This window comes from Rhinoderma darwinii, chromosome 2, assembly GCF_050947455.1.
Source record: "Rhinoderma darwinii isolate aRhiDar2 chromosome 2, aRhiDar2.hap1, whole genome shotgun sequence".
NCBI classification, from domain to species: domain Eukaryota; kingdom Metazoa; phylum Chordata; class Amphibia; order Anura; family Rhinodermatidae; genus Rhinoderma; species Rhinoderma darwinii.
Window position 1 is genome coordinate 421,561,259 of NC_134688.1, and position 18,856 is coordinate 421,580,114.

Consider the following 18,856-nt stretch of genomic DNA (forward strand, 5'->3'; position numbering starts at 1 on the left):
GGAGACCCATTATCCTGCCAGTAGCTGTTCCAGGTTTCTCTTCTGCTGAGATTTGTTATCCTTTTTGTATTATTAGATAATTGACGGACGTGAGGGAAAACCTCAGTTTGAATTAAGCATAAAAAATGCTAAATGAAAATTCTAAAAACTCGAGGACAACAAAAAGGACATTTACGCATGCTTATTTTTTTTACATTAGGAGATTACAATTTAAAGTGTAACTAAATTTTTAAAAAACTTTTGACATGTCATAAGTTTTGATCAGTGGGGATCTGAGCACTGAGACCCCCACGGATCGCTAAAACGAAGCGGCAGAATGAGTGTGAGTGAGCATTACTTTCTATTGAGTCCGCACACCGCTCCGACGAAAGCCGACCAGAAACTAAGCAGCACATCTCTCATACGAGCACTTCTGTCGCTTCGTTTTAGTGATCGGTGGGGGTCTCAGTGCTCAGACCCCCACCTAACAAAACTTATGACGTCACAATGACATTTAATTTTTTTTTTAAAAGTTTAGTTATACTTTAAATGTGCAACGTGAAAGAAATTAAAAAAGTACCTAGTCATTTAACTGTATTTAAACTACAATTAAAATGTACAAGTCGACAGTTTCATTCTATAAACATCAAAATAAAAAATAAAAGTGGCAAATTTCCCTACCGATTATTTTTGGTTGAGGCTTTAGAAACCCTGTGCATTTGGCGATCCAGCGCCAGCAAGCTGAACCAATGAGAGAACTCCTGGTGGCGGTAGTGAATAATGCAAGTATTAAGAGCCACGTTACTCTGGATATCGATAGAGGTGACCTAATAAGGTATAAAGAGTTAATCATTCATATAACATCAAGCGACTAATGTTTTTTTGATAACTTGAATCAACTTTGTGGTATTTTCTGAAATATTATCTAAATTCTGAAACTCCTTTAAATTATACAACATATGAATTTATGTCTTTCTCAAATAATAGGGACCATTTACACCTCACTGAGTTTCTCAGGACGGGCAGATGTTTCATCAACAGTCTAAAGCCAACCTAAGATGTTTTCTTGTCATGCATCCAAATAGTGACATGGAGAACAGCGCCTCACCTGAACACCAGCCTTCAAATGATTTAGGCAGAGGATCCTTTGTCGGCTCTGTGACAGTAACAAACCATCTAAAGACAAAAGCCATAGACAGTACAGTGTTATCTTCAATTTACGTTGCAATATTACGAGCAGCCGGACACTACAACTCCAAACAAATACCTAGAATATGAGCACTTAGGAAAACCTCATTTAGCAGCATAAAAAAAATAAAGAAATAACTTCTTAACTTAAAAGCCCCACACAGTTCATAATCTGCCAGCCAGATTTATAGGGTAGCATGTATAAATAGTGGTACCCGGTACTTCTATAACAAGAGATCCACTGTTGTCCCCAGTGGGTCGTGGCCTTTGTCCGCTAAGCAATGACTTAAGAAGATTTCATCCACTTCTTAGCAAAGAGGAGGGGCCAAAAATGTTTTATTAACAGCCACATAAAGGGGTATTCCAGCCACCAGCATTGGGCACAGCGCCCAACCGTTTCCAGCATCCCCATACACTTTAAATAGGGCGGCACTGCGCATGCCCAGCCTCTGCACCGTTCAAACTCCTCCTAGCCGCCTGTCTTGTGGGAACGAGGGACCGGGGTCCGCCGATCGGTGGTGGTCCCAGAAGTTAGATGCCCACCGATATAGCATTTTCCCCTATCCAGTGCATAGGTGAAAAATTCTAGAGGCTGGAATACTCTTTTTATCTATAATTACAATAGGGAACTCCGAAGTTTCTATTTAATATAGAGACAATATTGTCCATACACTACAGACAGAGTTCATCTTCAATGCCATAAAATTCTTCAATTCCAATTTTGCCCTTGAAATAGAAAACAGAAATGTGAAGGCAGACCTTCTATTAGGAGTTCAGAGTTCATTTGTGCCAGTTCCGAGGTGCCTATGAACTTTCGCATGGGCAGCTGATCCTCCTCCCGTACATAAGAAAATTTTAGGAGTTTCAGAGTCCAGTTTAAGTGCCTAAGAAATAAACAGGGGGTTAAAGCATCGACATGATTTGAAATCTATTTTAGCTTTTCATCACCACGTGCAGGAATTACCTTTGCTGACTGTTCATTGACAGGACAACCGTGCTGCTCTCAAACCCCACATCCAGCCTGCACGGTAGTCGCTCTACCAGCTGCAGCCACTTAGGAGCCGTGATTTCTCCTGTCAAGGAAAAGTTAAGTAATGTAGGTATTAAACGAGTGTTTCGACTGGTCATGACCAAATCATTTATCAGAATAGATAACTTTCTTGTTCACTGTTTCTGCAAACCTCATTCACGTGAATGGGACTGAAACAAATCTGCTGCATGTGAACATAACCTAAAGGCCTTTTTCCGTGGGCCAATGATCGGGCAAACGAGAGTTCATATGAACGCCCATTCCCGATCATTGCCCGGTGTAAACAGGACAAAGATCAGCCGATGAACGAGCAAATGCTCGTTCATTGGCTGATCAGCTCGTTTATGCGGTCAATAAAATGGCCGCTAGTCGGCAGCAGATCTGTGCTGCAGACATAAGGGAAATATATGGGAACGATCGCTCGTCCCCATATATAACTGATCATAACTCCTAGTGAAATGAGCGAGCGCCAATCAACGAGCGGTCTCATTCATCGACGCTCGTTTTCACGGCCCATGATGGCCTGCGTACAATGACCAACTCCTATAATAATTAAGATCATACACATAATGATACTTGATGCTTTTACCACGATAAGACTTCAACGTGTGAATATTCCCGAAATCATGGAGGCGCACATTTTCATTATTAAATAAAAAAAAACTTTAAGAGGGTCTGCTTTAAGTAGTAGTCACAAACTTTTCATTCCAACAATTGTTATACACATAATATTATTTATACAGAGTTATGTATAAAGTGATATGAAGCGGACATGTTCCAGCTCTGTCAACAATTAACTTGTGATGCCCTTGGTGCCAACCTGTGTTTGCCTGTTCCTCTGTACGGCTAGTCTCGCCAGTGTTCGCCTGCATTGCTGAAACCAGTCTATTTTGCAGCAAGTCACTGTGGAACAGACTCTCGTGCATCTCTGCGTGTAGGCTTCGCACCCTCAGACCGACGGCCTGTAAGCTCCTCTCGTTAATGCTGCATTCCAGAGTAAGTGCCAGGGAGAGCTCTGCCAGGCAGGCTTCACCCTACAATCATAGGAGTGAAAATGGTCAATAAAATTAGATATTTCATCTATGTCGGTTATGATGTTTTTTTTTTCTTTTTCAGAAAAGTTAATGGAATTATGGGGAGAAATGATCGTTAATCCAATCGTTCGATCACCATACAGTTTACAAATTGTCGGCAGCACGTCACCTGTTTACACGGGAGGGGGGAGGGGGAGGTGCTGCCGACTTCGATGGCTTAAGGGCTGCATAAAAGAGGTGATCAGCCGGCGAACAAGCATTTGCTCGTTCATTGGCTGATCGACGCCCTGTTTACCCAGAGCGATGATTGGGCGATCATTGGCCCATGTAAATGGGACTTAATTCTGCCATATAAGATCACAAAGCTGTTGGGGTTACCATTACAGAAATAATCCACCTGAATTTATCTTTTTATATGTAATAAGATAACAACAAGGGGTTAGGAGCTGAAAACCTTACTGATGTCCAAACGGATAGGTCCACGTTGGAAATCTCTAAACAGCGATAAAGGAGTTAATTTGAAGTCGGGTAAAATTTTATGGGCGGGTGAAAATTGTATTCAGAAAGGAGATGGATTTTATTTGAATCCTCACCTGCTTACTGCTCTTTAGTAACTTGCTCGCCAGCTGGTTAAGGCTCAGTGTGCAGTCCATTCTGCAAGTAAAACAGGAAACTATTAAAGCTTTTTTATCTATTCAGGGACAACCCTGTAATAACAAAAAACTTCTCAAGTTTTCTCAATAGCCCAAAAAAACAAACCTAGAAATGGAGATAGTTATCATCTTACAATTCTTGTATTACGGACTCATTTTCAGTTACATAAACCCTACCGAGGAAAGCGAATGGTTACCTTTGTCCATCACTGTCCAGTACAATGGCTGTCTTTGTTAAGGTCATGTGCCAGAGAGAATCTGAGACGGCCACGTTGAGAACCATGATGTTCACAGAGTCCAAGTGTACAGACAATAGCTGCAAAATAGAAAGATTTATGTCACCATTTCATATTAGTTCATATGGTAGTAATACAAATATTATACGTCCTAATAAAAATATATTCATAGGTGTAGTGGTCGGACTGGGAGACACCACGCTACCGCAGCAGAGAAGTGCAAAACAACTACTAAAAATAAAAAGAGTGTTCAGTATATGCCTTTTGGTGTAATTTCCCCCCAATTTTTAATCCCTATGAAATTGGGGGAAGTTTCATGACGATACAACTCTTCATCATGTGACCGATCCCGCTGTACTCGCTATACTACTGCTCCTGCTTGTACATGGAGTACAGCGGGGTCGGTCACGTGACAAAGTCATATCATCATCAAAGAAGGCTGTGCAACTAGACTTTTGGTCCCCGGGCAGCGCTATAAAAATTGATGAAAATCTCAGAATCAGCACGACGGGGGACGGAATGTATATTAGCAGTGCGCTCACATACTACACTGCTAATCAGATTTGGTCTCCGCATAACCCGTTTAAGCCACAAGCACCAGAACTGCTAAACTATTTGTTGAAAAAGAGCAACGTACTTGAGACAAAACTTTCAGTATTGATGGGTTAAAGGTTGCTTTCTCTGACGTAACTTCAGATGGAGCATCAGAAACCTGTGGTTGCGATGGCGATAACCCTTGTAGGTCTGTTCGAATGCGAACTTCTCCGAAACACAGAGCAAAGTAGTGACTGGAAGTAAAACAAATAAAAATGATGCCCCTGTCATACAAACTTACTGCCTGTTAGAATGAACTGCCCCCCACGAGTAAGAAAATCGACTAAAATAATAATGTTGAGAAATATTTATCGAAAAGCTACGGTGTCAAACGCAGTACTTACGGTAACTCATGGTTCAGCAACTTGCTAGATATCCAGATACTGTCAATTTCCTAAAATAAGTAAATGAATATTGATCTCAAATATGCCAGTGAATTTGACATTGCCCTTAAAAAAAACAACACAACCCAAATCCAAGGTGAATTCATGGAAAACAAAAGGTCAGTTGGCACAGTTTTTTGGCACTGATATTGACGTGGAAACCGCATCGGAATCAGCGCCAAAAACGGCCGAAATAGCCCTCCATTGATTTCAATGGGTGGCAGAGATGTTTATTTTTTTCCCAGATGGCTTTTAGCGGCTCGTGGAAAAAAAAATTGGCCAGTTACCGCCTCTGATTTGGAAACCACATCGGAATCAGCGCCATAAATGGTCGAAATAGCCCTCCATTGATTTCAATGGGTGGCAGAGACGGTTATTTTTTTCCCGGATGGCTTTTAGCGGCTCGTGGAAAAAAAAATTGGCTAGTTACCGCCTCTGATCTCCCATTGAAATCAATGGGAGGCAGAAAAACCACAGTCCTTGCATCAGCTTCAATGGCCGGAAAAACGCCCCCAAAAAACCCAGAAAAATACATGCAGGCAGTTTCAAAATCTGCCTCAAAATTCCTAAAGGAATTCTGAGGCAGAATTTTTCTGCCTGCAAAAAACGCTGTGTGAACTGGGCCAAAGGGTTGGGTTGTTGGTTTTGTGAAAGGGATGGGACACTATCAGCATGCTTACAGTCACAGTGACATATAAAGCCATATTCAGACCCAAGTTACAGCTGAGGAGATTGAGAAAGACTCCACCTTACAGACCCCTCTGTCAAGTCCTATTTGATATTATCATGTGGGTTTTTTTCATATATTCTGGTTTTTTTTTGGTCTTCTCGGATACGTATGTTTTAGAATATGTCGTTATTTCGATTAAAAAAAAGTGCAAAATACCAAATAAAGTGCAGATCATCATAGTGCTGTGCTGGGTACTATTGCACCCTTTAAAAGTGTGCACCACATGTGCTAAGTATTATGCATCCCAGTCTGAATGGCCACTCCTGAATGGCGCAATAGCGCCCGTTGAAACATAATACAATGACCATCTAACAATAATAAAATCTGTCCGACATGAAGAAAATATATATTATATAAAAAAAAAAAAAATTGATGCACATGCTCTCGCAATTTTCTACTCAATATTTTCCTATGAAAGGTTTCTAAGGTATTGCTTCTTGCAGATATCCCCCAGTGATCAGAACACAGGTCAATTACCCGGCTGACTCTGCTGTGTACACACCCAATGTACAGATCGAAAAAGTACAGGAAATGAGGAGACATTTTTCTGATCTACCGAACATTCTACTTAGGAAGTTTAATTCCGGTTCTTCCACAACACCGGATACACAACATGTTCTCACCAGGGTTTGCTGCTGCTGCTTCCCAAACTTCAAACTGATGTTTTGGAACCATAGGAATCCAAGGCTTCCGATTTTCAATTCTGCTCCGAGTTTCCTCTGACACCAGCTACTGGCCAGGCGATAAAGCAGCCATCTGCAGATGGGACACGAGGATTTGTTACACTTTATCTATGCGTGCGTAATAAATCGTATGAGGCCCTTTACCCTACAATACAATTTAATAGTAAATAGTTCTTGAACGGTTATATTCTGTCAAGTGGTAACAAAAATAGATCTGCGTTCTTCGTAATTATATCTGTTTCTGGAAAAGCTCGGCGACAACCATTGGAGCCCGATAAATAATTGTCACTCAGCTTGTAGGGAAGTATCAATGCATAAACAGGCTCTCGGAAGACTCGGAAATATGGGTATGTTCACATGGCGTATGTTTGAGGCAGAGAAATACGAGGCTGATTTCAAAGGGAAGCCAACCTCTGAATCCAGGCGTTTATGGAGCTGATTTTGGTGTTTGCAAGCGAATTTTGATGCATATTTTGAAGCGTTTTTTGTAGTGTCAATGAAAAATCAGCTCCAGAAATCCCTCCAGAAGTGACATGTATTTTTCCGTGTTTTTTTTTAAATTCAGCAGCGTACGGATACGGCTCAAATGAACAACGCAGTGTATTTACCATTTAAATCGATGGGAAACTGTTTGCGGGCTTACTTCAAGTGGATTTTGGAGAGAAATACGAGCCTTTTATGCTCCAAAATACGCCTGAAAAAAAGTTGTGTGAACATGCCCAAACTCTTGTAGGAGTTTTCCCAAAAACTTAGCAATTGCATGAGCACAAACCAAGAATTGGATCAAGGCTCTTTAAAAGGATTGTCTCTGTAAAGAAATCGATGACCAGTTGCTAGGATATACCATCAATGCTTGTCAGTGGGCGCTCTGACCGCTCCGATCCACACCGATTGCTTTCCAGATGCCGCTGCCACATTGTCACCTGACAGCTCAAAACATTTTTTTTTCCCCCAGAGGCCGCAAGTCGATTTTCTAGTGCTACTGCCACTTTGTTCTAGCAATTGAAAGGGGGTCACAGAGGTTGGGCTCCCAAAAATTCAACATTTAACATTGTGCATCAGCATTTTGTGTTGAGCGCATAGGAGGTTCAGTGGGGGCTTATTGTTGGCCACTTATCATGGTGGCAGCTCCAAAATTCTTTGTATAGAGCAAGTTGATGCTATTTTAAATGTTTTTAACCATGTATTGCGGTCTAATAAAATGTGTTTATTACAACTTATGTCACTTTATTATGCCAATATACATACCCAATCATTGTTGTTGAATGTTGATAACATTTCAACATTTCATATGGCATCAATGTCTTTACTTGGGCAAAAAAGCCTATGTAAAATAATTTCTTTCATAGTAAACTTTCACCAATTGCATAATTAAAAAATAGGGGGAAAAACAGTAAATTGAGTTTTAAGCGTATAACAGTATGACATCCACCTATTAATCTTCTGTGAAAATGGGCAACTAACGATGTAACAAGTGTATGCCAAGTATGTAGGGTGTCAAGCTGATGCACAAAGTGTTAAAATGGAATAAAACGTGTGATGACAGCTCAGTTAGGCAGCGTTCACATCAGCGTTGGTTTCCGTTGAGAGGTTCAGTCGGAGCTTTCCGTCGGGGAAACCTCTCAACGGAAAGGCAAACGGAAACCATAGCTTCCTTTTGCATCACTATTCATCTCGATGGTGAGGGATACATTGCTAATGGTTACCGTTTGTCACCGTTGTGAAACGGTTCCGTTTTTCTACGGAATCAATAGCGCAGTCGACTGCGCTATTGATTCCGTTCAAAAAACGGAAACCTTACACAACTGTGACAAACGGAAACCATAAGCAACGGAAGTGTTACCATTGAAATTAATGGTAATGCAAACGGAACCTACGGTTTCCGTTTGCCTTTCCGTTGAGGGGTTCCTCCGACGGAAATGTCCAACGGAACCCCTCAACGGAAACCAACGCTGATGTGAACAGGCCCTTACACAGCTCTGTCTATCAAATCAGATACAAATGTAACCACTTCTTATTATATTTTCCAGTGGTTAAAGCACAGAGGAGCCATCTCCAGAACAGATCGATCACGAGGAGCCGCACAACTACTGCTTCTATAGGCTGTATATAACCTTGATCCGCGGCACTGGTATTTGGAAGAAAAACATTCATACCAAGTTTTTTGCCATTGAAGAGAATACATAAGTGCTGGACAAAACCCGGCATCAGGTCACCATGGCAGGAAAAACGGCCCTGGAAACAAGGTTTTGTTTTTTGCCTTCTATGCGGGATGCGGTCACTGCCAGTATCAAGTTTTATCTCTCCCAGCAGAAGTAGTTATAGACCACTCCAGCCAAGCAGAGAAAGAATACAACCCTTGTCATACCATCAGCTGTGTGATCCTCCTGCATTGGCTAGCAGAGACATCTGCAAGAGGCACATTGCAGAGTGAGTACATAGGGGCCTTACTGTCACTACAGCAGGAGGGGTGGGCTGGGAGGTCCACTGTGGCTAATGGGAAAGTGGTAAGAAGGCCTGCTGTGACTGCTGGAAATATGGGGAGGAGGCCTGCTGTGACTACTGGGAAAGTGAGGAGGAGGCCTGCTGTGACTGCTGGAATAGTGGGGAGGAGGCCTGCTGTGACTGCTGGAATAGTGGGGAGGAGGCATACTGTGACTACTGGGAAAGTGGGGAGGCGGTCTGCTGTGACTTCTGGGGAAGTGGGGAGAAGGGTTGTTGTGACTACCAGGAAAGTGGGGAGGTCTGCTGTGGCTACTGGAAAAGTGGGGAGAAGGCCTGTTGTGACTACTGGGAAAGTGGGGAGGAGGCCTGCTGTGACTACTGGGAAAGTGAGGAGGAGGCCTGCTGTGACTACTGGGAAAGTGGGGAGGAGGCCTGCTGTGACTACTGGGAAAGTGGGGAAGGGTCCTGTTATGAATACTTGGAAAGTGGGAAAGAGGCCTGCTGCGACTACAGGAAACATTGGGAGGAAGCCTGCTGTGAATACTGGGGAAATGGGGGGGGGAGGCCTGCTGTGACTACTGAGGAAGTGGGAAGAAGGGCTGCTGTGACTACTGGGGAAGTGGGGGTCGTTATCTACTCTGGCGACTGAAGAATTATAGGGAAGTGTGAGGAACACAATTTTCACTCCTAGAGGGGAAGAGTGGGCACAGCTGTAACTACCAAGGGGAATTCTATACTCACTACTGGGGGAAAGCTTAAGTGACTTGTGAGGCCATGCTTACACATTCCCACCCAGTTGCTTGATGCTGGGACCTGAACCGGATTGCGTGGACCTGGTCACCCGTTGCTGTGAGCGTAACATTAGGTACAATAAATGAGATTTGTCTGATTTAAAAAAAATAAAAATATATAAAACACTACTCGCAGACTTTACATTGCCATTTTATTTTAAGTGGCGTCCCTGGAGATTCTGTGCCGAATTAAAAGAATAAAACGGTGTATTTATAGTAAAGGAAGTATGTATAGCCATTTACAATTTATGATCACCTACTTTATTCATTAGGAGAATGAAAATAAAATATTTAGGCATGCAATGTAATAAGAGAAAAAACACCAAGGACTAAAGGTAATGAATACTAAACAAAATACAGAAGTGTCCTAAATATTATAGCGTGATCTGTCTTGTGTAAACACCACAAGCATACCACCGTAAAGCCCTGTGTCAATAAGCTGCAAATAAGCCTAGCATTGTGTGAGGTGCAGGGTGGATCCATGATAACATAGTATTACACCTCAGATATCTATATCCTAAAATACCAGCAGTCTTTCTACAATGCATTCTACACAGACATGAAATAGTTACGTGGGTGTCAGAAATATCTGACAAGTGATCAGCTGATCTAACTTATACGTATGGCCAGCATAAGGCTACACTATTATTGCCCAGAAAACGCTGTCCATGGATGCCATCAAATCGCTTCAAAATCTCTTGTAAATCACTTGTTAATGTTCTGATTACTCTGTGGAAAAAAATCTTATTAGAAAAAGTCTGGATGTAGCCTACGTCTTAAAGGGCCTTTTACACCTGACGATATTCGGCCGGTGCAGCGAGCGCCGATGAACTAGACATCGTTGATCGGCGCTCGTTTGCTCCTGTCACACGGAGCTATGGATGGGGAGGAGCAGTCGTTACTCCGATCACTCGTCCCCATACATTATCACGTCGGCAGCGCGTCTCCCTGTTTACACACCAAGGTGCGCTACCAACAACGATAATATTTTACTTTTTTAAAATGATACAACCAGCAGTTGATCGAGCGTTTGCGCGTTCATTTGCTGATCGCTGCCCTTTTTACAAAGGACAATTATCGGCAACGAGCGTTATATAATTGCTTGTCTGCCCGATAATCGTCCAGTGTAAAACCGCCTTTATAACTCATGCACACATCTGAGCATGGAGAATGTACGGCAATGTGCGGAGGCGCCTACATGCTCAGTGGGAGTGCTGTATGCGCGGCGCCATTCTCCCCTAAACGCAGCAGATAATGCCTCTGTACATACAGCACATGATGGAGCTTGCCACAATCCTTTTCTGTTGGATTCGTACGGAATACTACAAAGAAAACCTTCTTATGTTTCCGTTGAAATTTGAGGCATAGGTACAGTAAAAGTCCCATGCACTTGAATGGGAGCCTTATTACAGCTCTGTACAAAATGTGAGTTCACTGCGCCATCCATGAGTTGGAAATAATTGTTTTGGCGCCATAGACACACAGTAATGATATACGTACTAATTATTGGCCACCTTTACATGACTGCTCTGACCTATTTCAGGTGCGTTATTATAAACTTGGGGCACATTTGAGACAAAATTAGGCTACACCCCCAAACGAACAACTGTCATCACCAAAGAAAAAATATGGCAGCGAGATGCTTTATAGGTATGTTGTAAGAGCTTGTACCTCAATGTGTGTCATACCCGGAATAGTACATATATAGGAGATGTGTGTCAAATATATGAGGTAAATTATGGCTATGTAAAAGAGATAGGGGCAAAGACAACACATATGGAGGAGGGCAAAGGTGACACATATGTGGGCAAAGATGACATATATAGGGCAGAAAAAGGCAACACGTATGGGGCAGAGGTGACATGAATGGGTCAAAGGCGACACGTATGGGGCAAAGACACGTGAAGTGGAGCAAAAGCAACACGTGGGGAGAGGCAACACAATTGAGGGGGCAACAGGTATGGGTGGGTGATAGATAATATCTATGGGTGGTTGACAGATGACATGGATGTATGGGTGAGTGATAGGTGACATGTGTGGGTGACAGGTAATATCTATAGGTGGGTGACAGGTGATATGTATGTATGGGTGAATGATAGGTGACTTGTATATGTGGGTGACAGGGGACATGTATGTATGTATGGGTAAGTGATATGTAAGACATATGGGTGGGTCACAGGTGATATATATGGGTGGGTCACAGGTGATATGTATGTATTGGTGGGTGACAGACGACACATGGGTGGATGACAGATGATATTAGTGACAGGTGGTATGTATGGGTGGGTGACAGGTAATGTGTATGGGTGGGCAACAGGTGGTATGTATTGGTGGGTGACCGGTGATATGTATGGGTGGGTGACAGGTGGTGTGTATGGGTGGCAGGTGGTGTGTATGGGAGGCTGACAGGTGGTGTGTATGGGTGGTTGACAGGTGGTATGTATGGGTGGCTGACAGGTGGTGTGTATGGGTGGCTGACAGGTGGTGTGTATGGGTGGCTGACAGGTGGTGTGTATGGGTGGCTGACAGGTGGTGTGTATGGGTGGCTGACAGGTGGTGTGTATGGGTGGCTGACAGGTGGTGTGTATGAGTGGCTGACAGGTGGTGTGTGTGTATGGGTGGGTGACAGGTGGTGTGTATGGGTGGGTGACTGGTGATGTGTATGGGTGGGTGACTGATGATGTGTATGGATGGCTGACAGGTGGTGTGTATGGGTGGCTGACAGGTGGTATGTATGGGTGGCTGACAGGTGGTGTGTATGGGTGGCTGACAGGTGGTATGCATGGATGGCTGACAGGTGGTGTGTATGGATGGCTGACAGGTGGTGTGTATGGATGGCTGACAGGTGGTGTGTATGGGTGGCTGACAGGTGGTGTGTATGGGTGGCTGACAGGTGGTGTGTATGGGTGGCTGACTGGTGGTGTGTATGGGTGGCTGACAGGTGGTATGTATGGGTGGCTGACAGGTGGTGTGTATGGGTGGCTGACAGGTGGTATGCATGGGTGGGTGACAGGTGGTGTGTATGGGTGGCAGGTGGTGTGTATGGGTGGCTGACAGGTGGTGTGTATGGGTGGTTGACAGGTGGTATGTATGGGTGGCTGACAGGTGGTGTGTATGGGTGGCTGACAGGTGGTGTGTATGGGTGGCAGGTGGTGTGTATGGGTGGCTGACAGGTGGTGTGTATGGGTGGTTGACAGGTGGTGTGTATGGGTGGCAGGTGGTGTGTATGGGTGGCTGACAGGTGGTGTGTATGGGTGGTTGACAGGTGGTGTGTATGGGTGGCTGACAGGTGGTGTGTATGGGTGGCTGACAGGTGGTATGTATGGGTGGCTGACAGGTGGTGTGTATGGGTGGCTGACAGGTGGTGTGTATGGGTGGCTGACAGGTGGTGTGTATGGGTGGCTGACAGGTGGTGTGTATGGGTGGCTGACAGGTGGTGTGTATGGGTGGCTGACAGGTGGTGTGTATGGGTGGCTGACAGGTGGTGTGTATGGGTGGCTGACAGGTGGTGTGTATGGGTGGCTGACAGGTGGTGTGTATGGGTGGCTGACAGGTGGTGTGTATGGGTGGGTGACTGGTGATGTGTATGGGTGGGTGACTGATGATGTGTATGGGTGGCTGACAGGTGGTGTGTATGGGTGGCTGACAGGTGGTGTGTATGGGTGGGTGACAGGTGGTGTGTATGGGTGGCTGACAGGTGGAGTGTATGGGTGGCTGACAGGTGGAATGTATGGGTGGCTGACAGGTGGTATGTATGGGTAGCTGACAGGTGGTGTGTATGGGTGGCTGACAGGTGGTGTGTATGGGTGGCTGACAGGTGGTATGTATGGGTGGCTGACAGGTGGTGTGTATGGGTGGGTGACAGGTGATGTGTATGGGTGGCTGACAGGTGGTGTGCATGGGTGGCTGACAGGTGGTATGCATGGATGGCTGACAGGTGGTGTGTATGGATGGCTGACAGGTGGTGTGTATGGGTGGCTGACAGGTGGTGTGTATGGGTGGCTGACAGGTGGTGTGTATGGGTGACTGACAGGTGGTGTGTATGGGTGGGTGACTGGTGATGTGTATGGGTGGGTGACTGATGATGTGTATGGGTGGCTGACAGGTGGTGTGTATGGGTGGCTGACAGGTGGTGTGTATGGGTGGGTGACAGGTGGTGTGTATGGGTGGGTGACAGGTGGTGTGTATGGGTGGCTGACAGGTGGAATGTATGGGTGGCTGACAGGTGGAATGTATGGGTGGCTGACAGGTGGTATGTATGGGTAGCTGACAGGTGGTGTGCATGGGTGGCTGACAGGTGGTATGCATGGATGGCTGACAGGTAGTGTGTATGGGTGGCTGACAGGTGGTGTGTATGGGTGGCTGACAGGTGGTATGTATGGGTGGGTGACTGGTGATGTGTATGGGGGACACTGACATGCATCATGCTTGGGATAGCAGGTAGAGGCACAGCAGTACAGACGTCACCGGGCCGTGTGCGGGTATAGTCGGGTTCTGACAGCACAAGTGACACCTCAGCGCCACGTCTGACAGCTCCACCCGGCAGTCCCAGACTGTGTCCGCTCCGCAGGCCCGCTCTCTTTATCTCTACCCGGGGTACCCACCGTCCTAACAGCAGGGCGCAGACCACCAGCAGCAGCAATGCCAGCAGCACCGCGGAGATGATGGGCATGGTGCCTACCCCGGAACCCCGGCCACCAACCGACCGGCAACTGACACTGTCACACCGATCCGGGAGAGCATGGAGGCCCCTCCTCCTCCGGGGGGGGGGGGGAGGTAGAGGCCGCCACTATCCCGGGAACAGGAAGTGAGAGGGGGCAGAGCGCAGCAGCATCATGTGAGGAGGAGGAGGAGAGCGGACTGCGAGGTCCTGTGCCCTGTGTGTGCCATGTAATGGAGCCTGGCATGATAACTGATAAATACCAGTGCTGATAATGATGGAGAATGTATCAGACAATCGCACAAATGATATTGAGATTTTTTTGTTTTCTATAAATTATCTATTCCTTTCATCCACAATAAATGATACTTTTATATTAATTGCGTTTTTCTTTTACACTGAGCAGTTATCAGCATGATCGCTCAAACCATAACAACGATGTTTTTTCAAAAGAAAGGACGGACAATCGATGGTTCGAAAAGTCGTCCATCAAGGAAGTGCTGGTCGGTTGTGTCAGGACGATCCTTGCTGTGGTCTGGAGTGTCATTGTTGCTTATAACGATGGCTGTCGGTGCGTCTACGAGCGTCATTTACCGATAACAATTTTGATAGCAGCGCGATCGATGATCAATGTTTATCGCTGATCCTATTCTTTATTCTCACTGGCGACTTGTCATTATGATAACATAAACTGTAGCAATAATTAGCTGGTGTAAACAGGGCTATTCCCAAGGTTAATATGAATCACCTATGCACAGGATGGGTGATAAATGTCTTATTGCTGGGGGTCCCTCCAATTGCTAGAACTGGGGTCCCAAACCTGTTCCTCCTAACTGCACAGCCCCCCCCCCACCCGCATTGAGGAGGTGAATTAACCCCTTAATGACCGGGTCATTTTGCACATTAATGACCAAGGATTATTTTTTGTTTTTTCACAGTCGCATTCCAAGAGTCGTAACTTTTTTTTTATTCCGTCGACATAGCCGTATAAGGGCTTGTTTTTTGCGGGACGAGTTGTATTTTGTAATTGTACCATTTTTAGATGCTTATAATATATCGATTAACTTTTATTAACTTTATTTTAGGAGAGTATTGAAAATAAGCAGCTATTCCAGCATTGATTTTCACGTTATAAATTTACACCGTTTACTATGCAGCGTAAATAACATGTTACCTTTATTCTATGGGTCGGCACGATTACGGGGATACCAAATATGTAAAGGTTTTATATGTTTTCCTACGTTTGCACAATAAAAAGCCTTTTAGAAAAAAATTACTTGTTTTTGCATCACCGCATTCCAAGAGCCGTAACGTTTTTATTTTTCCGTCGATGTGGCCGTATGTAGGCTTGATTTTTGCGGGCCAATGTGTACTTTTCATTTTGGGGTACATAAGACTTATAGATTCATTTTTATTTAATTTTTTATGGGGGGAATGGGAGAAAAGAGCGAATTTTGCCGTTTTTTGCGTTATTTTTAGACGCCGTTCATCCGGCAGTTTAATTAATGTGTTCATTTTATTGTTCAAGTTGTTACGATCGCGAGGATACCATATATGTGTAACTTGTTTTGACACTTTTACTAAATAAAACCACTTTTTTATTTGATTTTCACTATAATAATAATTATTTTTTTTCACCAACTTTATTTAACTGATTGACATTTTTTTTTTTTTAGTCCCACCAGGAAACTTCACTATGCGATCTGTTGATCGCATATATAATGCTTTGGTATACTTAGTATACCAAAGCATTATTGCCTGTCAGTGTAAAACTGACAGGCAACCTATTAGGTCATGCCTCCGGCATCGCCTAACAGGCAGATGCTGAAGGCAGACCTGGGGGTCTTTGTTAGACCCCCGCTGCCATGGAAACCCGACGGCAACCCGCGATTTCTTTGCGTGGGCGCCGATGGGGTGACAGAGGGAGCTCCCTCCCTCTGTCAAACACATTAGATGCCGCTGTCACTATTGACAGCGGCATTTAATGGGTTAAACTGCCGGAAACGGAGTGCACTTCGATTCCGGCAGTTGCAACAGGAGCCAGGCTGAGTATAACAGCCGTGCTCCTGCCGCTGATCGCGTGGGTACACTGGCAGTACCCGCGCCATCACAGGACGGATATATCCGTCCTCCTGCGCGAACTAGCAGCTGCTGAGGACGGATATATCCGTCCTTCGGTGTTAAGAGGTTAAAGGAGCGCAGGATCAGAATTCACTCCACAGGCGCCACTCACATAATAAACCAAAATAATAATAATAAACAAAAATAAATAAAGACACAAGATCATTTGGAATAAATAAGGCTGTGGTATTTATTAAGGGTTACCAAACAAACAAACAGAAAATAATTAAAACCCATAAAACAAAGGGCTTAGGCCTCATTCACACGACATATACAAAGGAAGGACCCTTGTAGTTGGTGGGCATATGTTTACATTGAAAAAATTGATTTGCCTACCGGCAAAAGAAGCCCTGTTTTCCAACTCTCAAGATTGAAAATAGAAAATAAAAAATATTTATTAGGTTTATGCAACAAGAACAAACTACATAGACGTAAAAACAAGGTCCAATGCTGACTGCAAATCGGCACAGTGCAGAGTATAAGGAGCCTGGAGTCAACGGCTGCAGCACGTTGCACTCAGCCCACAATTAGATTAGAGGAGTCAGCAGGACAAGTACTTAAAACAAGGAAGGAAGCCCCCCCGACATGTTTCGCTACGATGTAGCGTCTTCAGGGGTATCGGGGCTACTGACAGCGCACGGCGAAAAGTCAGTGTTTAAATGTATAGTGGAGTTGCTCCACGTGTTCCCCTGATTGGCCGCCGGCCAATCAGAGACAGGGCAGGGGACAAGCCCTCTGATGGATGATGGACGTCCCACGCCACCAATGGCTGACTAGTTCCACTAGCCAATGGGGATAGAATAAAGCGCACAGGCGCATTGAGGTGAAAGCAAGTAAGTTACTGCTAATTGACTACTTGCTATTGACGCGCATGCGCAACAGCAAGAGTAGAGGTGATAGAGAAAATCCCACATTTCAGCGGCTGTCACAGTGAAATTACTGTCATAGTAATAATGGCCAATCAGAGAGGGGGCAACAGTCGAGCCCCCAATTAAGTAGTGGACGTCCCGTATCACAATTGCCGACCACTCAGAACAGCCAGCAAGATCACAGCAGGCGCACACTTGCATAGGGATAAGATATAAACATCATTGCGAATGAATGCACGCCAAAACCAGGCCTGCACTCAGAGACAGTGTAAGGAGATCCAATATGCCGAGGAGCTATATTAATAGCCTGCCAGCGTGAGTAGTAGCGATTTTTGGGAGCGGATGGAGCAACTATATTACTCTGTAGCTAGAGGGTCTAATAAAGATAGCATAGACACGACTGTGTCAGTTCCTAAACATAGAGCTAAAATTATGTAGGAGTAGTTGTTGCCTACAAACTAAAGTACATAGATCAGTTAGTAGAATTGATGTAAAAAAATAGAATGAATGTTTGGTTCAAAAAGGGTCCTGTTTTATAAAAGAACAGGTCCCAAGATATCTAGTGATCATACATAGTACATAGGCAAAAGTGCCATTTTAGATGCCGGTGGCCTAGACTCGTAACGTAATAGGCGCATATGTTTTCATAAAAACGCGGCATAAGTGAAGCCCTCATTAAGACCTCCTGGGCTAAGAGAGCCCATGCGATTGATCCAACGCGCCTCCTCCTGGAGCAGCTTACGGTCCAAATTACCCGCTCTTGGGCCAAGTTTAACCTGTACGATGCCCCAAAACTGCAACGAACTGATATCTCCATCATGAACATAACGTATATGTCTAGATAGAGGTGTATCCTCTCTATTATTAATGGTGCTGAGGTGTTTGGATATTCTCCTCCTCAGCTCCTGTATGGTCTTGCCCACATAAAACTTGGGACAGGAACATTTGGCGATGTAGACAACTCCCTTACTCCGACAATTAATGAATTGTCTAACCTGATATGTTCTATTATCGATGGGATTGGTGAACTGTTTGGTGGTAGGCATTAAATGGCAGAAGGAACAGCGGCCACATGGATGAGAGCCTATGACCGATGTCTTCAGCCAATTTTTGGAGACAGTGGATAGTCCAGTATGATGACTATGCACCAAGTAATCACGCAGATTCCTACCTCTGTGGTAAGTGATGGTAGGGACAGAAGGTACAAATCCCAGGAGATCGGGGTCGGACAAGAGGATTGGCCAATGGCGTTCAAGAATTCTACGAACCTGTTGGGAGCCCGTGTCAAAAGTGCCAATACATCTGACACTGGCAGTTCCACAGGACCCAGTAGCGGCAGTAGTGTGTTGTATACTCGCGGATTTGTGTTCAGAAAGTAGATCATTTCTATTAGTGGCTCTTGCTCTGGCATAGGCTTTGTGTAGCCATTTCCTAGGATAGCCCCGTGCTAAGAATTTAAT

At 44.6% G+C, this 18,856-nt stretch overlaps 1 protein-coding gene across 2 annotated transcripts in view; it reads right to left on the reverse strand.

Moving 5' to 3' along the window:
* BLTP2 (bridge-like lipid transfer protein family member 2) overlaps nucleotides 1–14,557 on the reverse strand; it is a 66,555-nt gene extending 51,998 nt beyond the window's left edge. Inside the window, exons 1-11 of one of the 2 annotated variants that reach the window (XM_075854274.1) lie at nucleotides 14,428–14,557; nucleotides 6,451–6,583; nucleotides 5,059–5,108; nucleotides 4,758–4,908; nucleotides 4,082–4,200; nucleotides 3,825–3,885; nucleotides 3,018–3,231; nucleotides 2,132–2,240; nucleotides 1,927–2,051; nucleotides 1,088–1,155; nucleotides 661–806 (exon numbers count right to left, since the gene is read on the reverse strand). In XM_075854274.1, the coding sequence (XP_075710389.1) occupies nucleotides 661–806; nucleotides 1,088–1,155; nucleotides 1,927–2,051; nucleotides 2,132–2,240; nucleotides 3,018–3,231; nucleotides 3,825–3,885; nucleotides 4,082–4,200; nucleotides 4,758–4,908; nucleotides 5,059–5,108; nucleotides 6,451–6,583; nucleotides 14,428–14,489 (1,238 nt within the window). In that variant the 5' untranslated portion in view covers nucleotides 14,490–14,557. Of the gene's footprint in view, nucleotides 1–660; nucleotides 807–1,087; nucleotides 1,156–1,926; nucleotides 2,052–2,131; nucleotides 2,241–3,017; nucleotides 3,232–3,824; nucleotides 3,886–4,081; nucleotides 4,201–4,757; nucleotides 4,909–5,058; nucleotides 5,109–6,450; nucleotides 6,584–14,350 lie in introns of both variants that reach the window. The other variant, XM_075854273.1, reaches the window with a different exon arrangement.
* Nucleotides 14,558–18,856: the final 4,299 nt, after the last annotated feature.